This window comes from Nestor notabilis, unplaced genomic scaffold (genome assembly GCF_000696875.1).
Source record: "Nestor notabilis isolate BGI_N333 unplaced genomic scaffold, ASM69687v1 scaffold13771, whole genome shotgun sequence".
Taxonomy (NCBI): domain Eukaryota; kingdom Metazoa; phylum Chordata; class Aves; order Psittaciformes; family Psittacidae; genus Nestor; species Nestor notabilis.
In genome coordinates, this window is record NW_009914307.1 from 61,431 (window position 1) to 73,308 (window position 11,878).

The 11,878-nt window shown below is 36.4% G+C and overlaps 1 protein-coding gene across 1 annotated transcript in view; it reads right to left on the reverse strand.

Annotated features, from left to right (window-relative positions):
* PRTFDC1 (phosphoribosyl transferase domain containing 1) overlaps nucleotides 1-11,813 on the reverse strand; it is a 44,860-nt gene extending 33,047 nt beyond the window's left edge. Inside the window, exons 1-3 of the mRNA XM_010023597.1 lie at nucleotides 11,775-11,813; nucleotides 8,024-8,130; nucleotides 5,519-5,702 (exon numbers count right to left, since the gene is read on the reverse strand). Coding sequence (XP_010021899.1) covers nucleotides 5,519-5,702; nucleotides 8,024-8,130; nucleotides 11,775-11,813 — 330 coding nt within the window. The remainder of the gene's footprint in view (nucleotides 1-5,518; nucleotides 5,703-8,023; nucleotides 8,131-11,774) is intronic.
* Between the last annotated feature and the right edge of the window lie 65 nt (nucleotides 11,814-11,878).

Sequence of the window (11,878 nt, forward strand, 5' to 3'; positions counted from 1 at the left end):
GTACACTTTACACTGTTCTCTACTCTGATTACAGTCTGATGCCTCATGCTATTGTGGTTTTTTTTTAAGATGTAAGTATTCAGTAATGGTATATGAGAAATAAAGCTACATGGCAGAAAAATAAATTATTTTACTAAATTTACCAACTGGCTTTCAACTTACTCATAAAATCCCTCTGTTTCCTTACTCCTACAGTAGAGAGAATTAGCAAAACTGTTTACTGAGATGGATTCATATAGCAAAACCATTCAGATTTCTACTAAACAATGCTTGTTTTGTTGCTTGTTTTCAGAATTTTGCAGCACTAATGGTCCTGTTTATGCCAAGATTAATAACTAACAGTTGTAAATATATTTCAAACAACTGGAGGCTGAAGAGGAAAGAGCTCATATCAATGGATTTGCTTGTGAACAGACTTCAATGCAACCATTGTGCATGGATTACAATTCAGAGGTCACCTTTTTTATTAGTTATTTTCTCAAAACCATAAATAATGTATTAATTTTAAAGAATTACACTAATTGACCCAATGCACATAATCCTTCAGAAGTTCCCTCCAAGTGACTAGCAATCAACATTCCTTTGAAGTTCATTCATATTTTTCAGGATGATTTTCAACATACATTCTTGACATCAGAAAATTAAAAACACACTTCTAGAATCCATAATTCAGAGACTAGATGGAAAACAGATCAATATTCTGTAATAATCTGTTCTCAAGATAGCATTAACAACTATATTATAATCTGATTATCAACAATTCATCTGTTACCGTCTTTCAGAAGTGCACTGCACAATTGCATAGAATCATAGAATAATTTGGGTTGGAAGAGACCTTTAAAGGTCACCTAGTCCAACCCGCCCCTGCACTGAACAGAACTAGATCAGGTTGCTCAGAGCCCCTTCCAGCCTGACCTTGAATGTTTTCATGGATGGGGCATCTACCACCTCTCTGGCTAACCTGTTCCAGTGTTTCACCATCTGCATTGTAAAAAATATCTTCCTTAAGTTTAGTCTAAATCTACCTTCTTTTAGTTTAAAACCGTTACTTCCTGTCTGATCACAACAGGCTCTGCTAAAACCTCTGTCCCCATCTTACAAGCCCTTAAGTGTAGAAAGGCCACAACAAGGTCTCCCTGGAGCCTTATCTTCTCTAGGTTGAGCAACCCCAACTGTCTCAGCCTTTCCTCACACGAGAGATATTCCAGCCCTCTGATCATTTTTGTGGCCCTCCTCTGGACCTTCTCCAACAGGTCTGTGTCTTTCCTATACTGAGAACTCCAGAGCTGGATGCAGTACTCCGGGTAGGATCTCAAAGTTATTAAGAATAACAGAGTTTATTACAACAGCATTACTTCAAAATAACAGAGATGACTATCACTTTAGTCCACACAGGAATAATCAAAGAAATCACAAAAGTCTTGAGGAAAAGTATCAATCTCATTCCTAGTTTAGCTCTCCATGGTTTTCAGTGAAAAAAAAGCTATGACACCAAGATTCACTTGCCCTTCCCCAAAACATTAGGTTCATTAATATACATTTCTCTGTAAAACATTGTCATTAAGAAAATTAAATAGACATCTATGGAAAATGATGTGGGAACTCAAGAGTTGCTGCTTCTCATTCAAACTTCCATCATTAGATTTTAGTCTTCATCTACTTCCTGACTCTTACCCTTAAGTCTACATGATACTTCCATATGTTTATTTCTGAAAGCATATACTCTAACTCTCACCACAGTGCTTTAATTTGCCTGCTGTGGTAGAAGCCTGTAAATTCACCATACAGCCTCTAATCAAATCCCCACCTAAACAATCTCCTTATTTTGAACTCATGTAAATACACAAAATTAAAATGCGAACAAGTGTATTGTATCACCTGTAAGTCTACAAGAAGCAGCATTCTCCAAAAATCATATTTTATGGAGGAAAACTATCCACCTATCTTCCAGTCATGATTCTTTTCCATTTCACAAATATTTTTATTTTTATTTACCATTATTATATTATAAAAATGGTTATTTTTATTACCATTCTTACTGATTAAGAAGCTCTAAAAATCTGAGTTACAAAATGTTATCATGTGTTTCTTTGTAAATTGTCTATATCTCGATTTACTGATATAAACTTTGTTTACAATTAAGCACACCTAATTTTTTCCTCATCAATCTGCACCTGAGCCTGTAAGTTCCTGTTCACATGTGTAAACTTCTTAAATTTCTCTAACATATCATTTTAGCACTCTAGTGAAAAAAAAAAAAGAAAAATCAAACTAAAGAAATGGAAAAATACACTTCAATTTCTAGAGGAAATAAAAATGTGCTTTCAGATAAGGCTGCACCTCCAGTTGCAGCTGCAGAAATTCTGTTGAAGGTCGAGGAACTAATACTGATGTCTCTAGAATATAAACATTATAGCAGAATATAAACATTATATACAGTACAACCAATTATTTTTAGGCTATGGTTTCCTAAGTTGGATTCCACTTTCTTTCCTCTGAAACTAATAATCTAATGGTGTTCTCCCACATTACCTGTATATAAACTACATTCAATAATCTGACATGCCAATTTGAGATAATGAAACAAGACACCACTGGTAAAACACAGGAAAGTGTGACCAGGCTTAGGCACGTACGTCAAACTTTACAACCCAGATAAAACCATCCTGACTACAGAAGTACACCAGCCATTTACCTCATTAGTATCCAGAGAATCTAAATATATTATGCTTTTTTTTTTTTTAAATCAATTAATTTGTACACAGAAGTCTAAAAAACAACTTACATGCCCAACTTTCAGCTACTTACTATGAAAGCAGATCTTAACATACTAATTACGTGTCTAAATTCTGGAATATGATGACAGGTTTGAAAAACAAAGAAGCATGTAAAGCTGGTCAGATTTGCCATCTCCTTTTCTGTAATCACGTCTGTATGCCAGACATCAAAGTACAACGTTTTCCACTGATACTGTGCAGTTAAGATATACTTGCACTGATGCCAAGATCTGACTTTGGGTCACAATTACCGCCCATTTTTGCTACACAATTAAAGCAAGAAATCCCACTTTCAATTACAATCTTTAAAAATCAACTAACCTTTCAAGATTGAAGCTGGAATGAAATAATTCAAAAGTCCCATGAGTCTGAGCTGAATTTAGTTGTTGGATTTAAACAGCTGGAGGGGAAAAGGGAGATATAGCTGAAGGAAGTATATTGAGAGCAGCAGGACTCCCTTTAGGAGAGAAACAGAGAACAGTTAGTAAAAGTAGGCAGGATAAATAATATGAGAACAGCGTCTATGAAATTAAAAATGGATAAAAGGAGAGAGCAGCAATAAGTCTTAATAGGAAGTGGAACAGAAAAAGCAAAGAGAAGCAAAGGAGTGGAACTGGTGATGGTCCAAGACTCTTATGAATTACCTCTAAAACGGTAGTTATTTGCCACTAATTAAAGTATAAAACACTGTGAGAGGTATGTTATTACAGAATAAAGTGACAAGTGGATTTGGGAGTCTCATATAAGGCTGAGACAGAGTCACTCAAACTACAGCAGTGAGTTCCTCAAGTGTTCTGACCATGCCTATGCTGATAAGGGTACTTTCCCTAAAACCTGCAATTGGACAGGACACAACAATAACTCAAAATACAAAGGATGGCAGGCAGTGGTACTGGTACTTTAGTCAGTATTACATTTATGCATATCTCATAGAACAAATTTACCTATATCTATGTCATTTCAAATTTATACTGACTACTGTGTCATTCAGCTTCTCAAGACCACACAGGTATCAAGCACTGTTCCATGCATTACAAGCACAGCTTCAGGCTTTAAATATATGAGACTTGTTCGTAAGCACTTATAAGAAAAAAAAGTATTTTCTAAAAACTACATGGAAGCACTAGTTCTAGGGAAGGTGCTACCTTCCTACTAAAGCATCAGGCTAAGATCCGTAATATGCACAGCCACTAAAAGCTAAGATCATCTAGGAATTAGTCTTGATAATTAAACCTTGCATAAAAAAATTTGTATTGCAGCTTCAGCTTGATATAACGTGCTTTCATTTTATTTCCTAAGCAATGATGTGAAGATTTCCAAACTTTTATGGTACACATCTCCTGCCACTCACTGGTTATGGGTTAGTATGGATAATAAGACTTGACTTGTCACCAAGGAAAGAGATTTTACAACCAGGGTACCTTCATGCTGGATAAGAGATAACACAATAGGAAAAGTACATGCATTACCTATATGCCAAATACAATATAAAAACCAGTTTAAGTCATTCTAATATTAACCAAGCAGTATTACTGAAATGCTGTCATTGCTACACAAAATTAAAAAAAAAAAGAGTATAATTTCCATGTGCTTTTATGTAAGACAGACATTATATCTCATTTATTAGTTATGTCATACTGCTAAATAGCTAGAAATTGTACAATATTAGTATTGCATATGTCCTTCATAGACCTGACTAATTCTTGAAAGAGAGGTTCCAGTACCAAATCCTAACCAAAGGGCTACAAAAGGTTCTTATCCACTTCTCTTCCATGATAGAAAAGAATCCAACTGGATTTGTGAAAGTTAGGAAAAGTTTATGGTCACTGGGGTCAGAACAAAATGCCAACCAACCAACTAAACAAACAAACAAACTCTGTCAGTGAAAAGGACATAGAGTTATTGTGGGAACTACTGGACTCAGCAAGTTGCATTTGTGCTCAGAGAGAAAGTGTATTATCACTCCATTTGTTTAGTATACTTCCTCAGACATTTCTAGGACAACTTCTAGAAATGCTCCCTCACTACGCAGTGTATGCTACATGGTAGAATATAAATGTAGAGCTTATGCAAATAGAAATTGTAATCATGCATTCTATAAAAGGCCAGTCATCACACTATCATTGCCTCACTGAAACAAATGAATCATTATTGCATAATTTCCTCTGAAGATAACAGGAAGTCTTGATCCTTACTTCAACACTGGATTTGGTTCAATGGCTTATTTAATTTTCTTATGAAATACTGTCATCATCCAGTGGTATATTTTGCTACTATATAAACTGCACGTTATGAAGATGAAAGCACTTCATTTAGTCAGCATTAAACATTTAGAATAAAACAAAGATTTATTATCTTGCAGTTATGCCAAACTATGTGGGGGTGAGTGAAGTAACATGAAATTAACTTGACAGAACTGTTGAGGATTTTGAGAACAAACAACACGCCGACATTTTATATGATGGAAATCTGAATAATTTTCTGTCTGAAAATGAAGACAGACTATATAAAAAAATACTGCTTGAGGATGCTTCATACCCTCATTCATACCTTCCATAAAGCATAAAGGGACATGACAAATATTTTGAAAGAAAACCTCACAGGTTTTTCAAACAAAAATATTTTTCACACAGTTTTTGTTGGGGGGAAAAAATATGTTTTCCATTTACAGAAGTCCACTACTTATTATGAACATATGACCAGGATCTACATAAAACTACGTAAATGAGTTGTTGACTTACGTGGTAACTTTTCAGTCTAACAAAATCGACTTTCATGGAGATGAACCTTTCTGAATTTCTGCTGAGATTTTTAATGTGCTCCACGAGGTCAGCACAAAACTTGTAGCCACCTTTGAGGACACAGAGAACCACAATATCATTGTCTCCAATGTCTTGCATAATATCTTTGGCCAATCGTTCTGTCCTGGGGCAAAAAAATTAAGGATAAAACAACATTAGATGCAGATTCTCTAAGGTTATGGTATGTTTTCCATGTGATTACAAAGAAACACTATGTATGCGGCTTGACTGACAGTATGTTTAAGGGTCTTGGCTGGGTTTGGAACAAGTTCATAGTAGGCAGAGAGTGATGGATGCAAGATGCAAAGCATGTGAATCAAACTGGTTAACCTTAAATTTTATAAAAAGTGTACTTTATCACTATTTCATACAGCAAAAAAGAAGAGGGCAAAGAGCTTAAGTGACTTGTTTGAGGTCAGACACATGAGAATAATCAAGGCTACGCCCCAATGAACCCGGAATTGTAGGTTTCCCATATCTGTCTTCTCTTTGACAATTCTGCATTGCAAACACATCGTGGCAGATGACTGAACCCAAAAGATACACTTTCTGTAACATCCCACCTCTTTCATGATTCCATTTTTCATTTTTATTTTTCCTCCAGCCATTTGCCACTACATAAATACATTGAGCTTCAGTAAAATCTACGTGTGCATATACCAGAGAAGAATAAGCTCTAAATTGAATATACTAGTTATGAACAAAAGCTGTCACTTCATTTTCACATCTTTGTACTTGTAAGGCTCAAGTAAATTCCATATATCAGATATTAGTGTTTTTTAGATTTAAAAAATAGAAGGTATCATTAGATCATCTTGTTTAACCTCATATACGTAACTCCTTTTACTCATGTAAGAATGAAGATTAGTAAATGACTTTCACTTACTTTACTGAAGATTAGTAAAGCAGCCTTTTATCATTTTTTATCAAGTCTGAAAATAATGGAGAAAACCTCCCATAAAAAAGAAACATTTCTGTGGTTTTTATATATATGTATATATTCTTCCTCAGATTGTCTGATAAGTTGAAATTTCAAAATCTTCCAAAGACCATTTTATATTCTAAAAGATTATGAAGTCCAGCATAGACAAAAATGTACTGATTTCAACTCCTAAATAAAAAAAAATACCATTTCTTTAACTTATAGTCTGTCGCTACCAATCTAGAGAATTTTCTCAAGTGCTGAAACCTTCTTCCTGTATGAAAACTTTGCATGATCACAATATATTCCGTTCTTCGTCCTTTTCCATTAGAACAGTGTCAGTCTCTTCTGCTTGAGTAAGAAAAAACAGTGGCATTCATTCTGCTGGAATACAAAAACACCACTGGAGAGCTGCTTACTTCAAACAGATTTATATTGAATCCTATGAGACCTGAAGTTGTAACGTATTTATTTTAAACAGAGGAATTAAAAGTCAGTTGACTCTAACCAAAAAGATGAAAAATTCAACACAATGGTAACGGAAAAGGCAATGAAAAAAAGCTTGTGTTTTAAAAACAAATAAAGGAGTCATAACTCTTCCTCATGATGAATGTCTACAATCTTCTTTCAGGGAGTTCCAACAAATGCAGTACTTGCAACTGGCTGTTTAAATGTGGTAGACAGAAAGCTGCAGGCTGAAAATGTCCCGTGAAATTCCATTTAGATATCCCCAGTAAATACGCTGTTGAAAATTACCATTTCCAGTTTGTAACTTTTTCGTAAGATTTTTAACAGCACATAAACTGTTAGTGAGCATGAATGCTGAGCTGGACTAGCACAAATACCAAAGCACCTCCAGATGCCTATGAGGATAGGTAGCACATGGGAACTACTACAAGGTAAGGAATGAGGGGTGATCAAGCTTTCCTGCTACTGCCTTCCAGACCTAGCACCTGGACTCAAACAGTCCCTGACACACTTTTTGGTTGTGCTGAATGGCAGAAGTCAATAGTGCAGTCAGGAATCATAAGGTTAATCGGCATTAACAACTTGCATTAGGCAGTTGCCAAAGTTGTACATAACTGAATGTTGGGTTTCTCCTTTTCATATTAAAAACACAGGACAGTTAAGAGTGCAAGTGAGACTGTTGAGTATGACTATATACAAAGCTTTGCACTTGCTCTTTCACCTGGAGTTCAGCTCTCTTGTAGTTTACATTCCAGTGCCAATTTCACTATGTATGATCACTCCCCTTTTTGTGGCACCCCTCTCATTCAATGCCCAAATCAGAAATTCGGTGAAAGAAATTAGACAGGGAGTTGCAAAAGCAATATATTACAAGTCTAGTATTTCCTAATATTAAAGCACTTTATCTTTCAAATGAAATAAAGTATTTTTTATAATTGCTAACATTATTTTAGGACAAATATTATATACACACTGTCTGTGGACGCCAGGCTTTATAAAGAAGAGTAATATTACTGACCAAAGAATTTATTTAGTAACATTTAAACAACACATACCTATCAACAATAATGCCATGTGGTATGAGCACATATTCCAGGTCTCCATAGTAGTGCTGAGGATATGTGAACAAATCCAGACTATATCCAGGCCAATTGTCTGAAATCTGAAATACCAAATAGTTCTGTTAAGAATATTTCATGGTGTTTTACAATATGTAACTGATATAAAATCAGTGTTCTAGTACACAATTCTAGTACAGTCTATTGGCTGAATTAATCATATGACATACTCTTTTCAACTCATAATTTACTGTTTCACTTCTATTAATTATTTTGCTTCTCAGTACACCTCAGAATTCTAATGCTACAGTTTTTTTTCCCACAGAATGTGGAAAGTTTCACCTGAAACTACAAACAACTAGACAGAATAAGTATTTAGTACCAAACTAGTGGCAAGACTAAGTTTCTTACTAATTTCAAATTGAAAAGGCAAACCCAGTAAGAGGGAGTTCTCCAATGGGAGATTCAGACAGTGGGATTAAAAGTCATAAAATCTTATACTGAAATTGAACATTTCTGGTTTAAAAGTATTTCAAAGTCACACATAAATAAATAAATATTCTATAGATGAAATAGCATGTAGGACAGGGAGAATGAACCACGGTTCATGGATAGTATCTGTAAAAATCAGTGGAAGATTGTACTTCTTGCCAAAGATCAGGTTCTTAATCTAGGTAAGTCATTAATGATAAGTGATTACAAAATGTTTACCTCTCAACTTATGATCAGCTGTATTTTACAGATTTAATGTATGTTAGTTCCATAAGTATTAGGATACAACAATCAGGAGATCCTGGACCATACAGTGGCAGTAGAGATTAAGTAGGCCAAAAATAAGCCAACAGGTAAAGGCTTCAGAAAGCTACAAAGATTGAAACTCGTCAGCACAAGAACTAAACAAACTGCAAATCAACAATTTTCAGAATTCCTTATGAAAGATGAGACCTGCAGGCTCACAAGGTATCTTGGAATCTTTACAAAGCTTTGCTTCAATATTGGTTCAGGATAAAAAGCAACACCTAATGGGTTTTCTTTACAATCGTGTTCCTCAAGTCACATATTCTTTACACTTTCTATAGCTTGCCCACATAAACCTTGAGTAGAGGGATAAATGGTGAGAAACTTGCCTTTGTAAAGCGTACATCTTAATGGCATGTCTGCTAAATATAATCTTTAGAGGCCTATCACTGAAATTAACCTCCACTTGCAATTTCATGTGGTAAAGCAATAAATCACGTCTCAAAAAACCTCAAAGCTAACAGAAGATATTTGATGTTGAGATGTTCCTCCATATCTAGTGTTCATGAACTTCAGCATAGCCCTGCCTCATGCTGTACTGAAACACCGTTCTGCCTCATGGATTTTCATTTGGCTGGGGTTTTTTTGCATATTCACTGACACCTACAGACACCTCAGCTGCTGTGTTTTCTTAATGTTGCCCAACTGCTTCTTTATCAAAAAAAGACGGTTTTGTTGGTAACTACCACTGAACACTTCCCCATAAAGAGCACGATTCAGAGATCACTGGACTTACACAAGCCTTGAAATTAATCAAAAGAAAAAAGTTACTTAGTTATGTTCCTCATTTCCATAGAAACATGAGATTATAAATATCCTCCTTGGCGAGGTTTTTAATTAGAGGCAAATCTTGTTCCAGAAACCCTGCTGCACAAGGCCTGGGAAGCCTATTTTCCCATCTCCATTTTCAGTAAATAGGGGTGACTGAAACTTTTTAAACATTTTGTAGCAATGAGCTGTCTGGCAGGGTTTCGTTCAAAAGTATCTTAAACACAAAAAGAAACAATTTCAGATAGTGCTTTAAATTGCCTCAGTACTGTAAACACCCACGAAGAACCCTTGTCAGTATTGCTTACTGATGCATCCTGGTCAAATTCCACATGCTTAGTGTGATGCGGAAGATTAAACTAAATGGATGGAAATTTCTTCAGAATTCATCCAAACCAACAGCTTTCACTTAGGCTACAGTAAGTCTTTATGAAACAGGATCAGGATGAAATGTTGATTCTCCTATCTAGCCTTCTGGTTGCCTTGAATAAAAGAACATAAACTGCATAACTTTGCAATAATACATAAGTTCTCAGTTACAAGTGCTCACTGACATTTGACCAGTAAGATTAAATTCACGTGTACTTTCTAATTAATTATCTTTCTAATATGATAAGCATATTTAATATTCTTCTTTCTTTTAAACAGGCACTTCCCAACATTAAGAAGTTGTCATTTACCCTAAAGCTATTCAGTGTTATGCAATAGGACAATTTTCAAGTAACTATAAATTTTTATGAGTATTCTGCTTATGAATTAAAAAAAAAAAAAGTGTGATTATCCTCAGTTTATAGCCAAGCATAAAAAAAATAGCCACTCCAAATGAAATTTTAAATTCAACCTCTACTTACTTCTGGATTTAGCACTTGAAAATCTGAAGGAAATATTTGTGATTGTTTCAATATAAAGACAGTATTCAACTGGATAAATAAATATATATACTGAATATATTGGTACATAGATGTGTAAAAAAAGTCCTACAGTGAAAGAAAGGTCACTTTTTAAAGTTCAGGCCTGGCATGCTCAAGCAGCCCAGCAGAAATTCTTCAGCAGGTCTTTAAGAAGTTGATGTGAATGCAGACAAAAAGGTATACAAATACATGGCAATACCCAGAAGCACTCCCTTGGGGCATTAAGAGAGAGGCTGGAGACATTCAACATCTTTGGAAGCACATTGCTAGTTTTGTTGTGAGCTCTTGGCACGGTACTCCAAAGCAACAATGATCTAGATTCTGCTTTGGTATAAAACAAGGGAGCAAGCATTAGGCAAAGTCTAGCTTTGTAATCTTAAATCATGCTGCACTGGCCTTAATTTTGGTTGGTTTGGGGTAGGGTGGGGGAGGTTGAGGAGCACATGTGTATAGTAAGCAGAAGAAATCAGTGCAGCAGAACACGGTTATGAGCATTCACCTCCTCCTTTGCAATATCCTCACGTTGCTTTGGTGCTAAACACAGACACCCACTTAAATAAATGTCATTCATTACACAGGTGCCAGTAGACGTGATTGATGCTAGTGGTTTCAGAGCTCCAACACACAGCAATGGGTTTCTTTGGCAGGGGATGGAAGGAAGGCTGGCATGGACAGGATGTAATACTGCCTACACAGAGTGCCCAGCTCTGCTCCACGATCTGGGTAGCAGTTCTGCAACTTGGCTAAAATCCCAATGCCACAATAAAATACATACATTCCTAAGGTGGTGGCAGTGATGGTATTTGCTCCACCCGAGAATCTGGTTTGTCACTCAGAGTAAGCTGCATATTTATTCTTTTTATAGAATCACAGAATAGTTTGGGTTGGAAGGGACCTTAAAAATCATCTAGTTCCAACCCCCTGCCATGGGCAGGGACACCTTCCACTAGACCAGGTTGCTCCAAGCCCCCTCGAGCCTGGCCTTGAACCGAGCCTGGCCTTGAACACTGCTATGGATGGAACAGCTGCAGCTTCTCCCGGCAACCTGTTCCAGTGCCTCACCACTCTCATAGCAAAGAACTTCTTCCTTATATCTAACCTAAAGATACACTTCTTCAATTTAAAGCCATTCCCCCTTGCCCTATCACTACACAATTTTTGCACCATTTATTCAGCCCCGCTGGTCCTCAAAGCGCACTGCCAAAGTTCGGGCTTTTTCCCACCACAGACGGACAAGAGGCAGCCTGACAGCGCGCTTTTACAGCACTCACGGGTCCTCGAAGGCCTCTAAGCGTTTTGGTGGGTGCCATCCCTGGGCACCCTGACCTCAAGCAACCTAGTGAAGCACACAGCCACCGCCGCCGCCCGGGGTAAC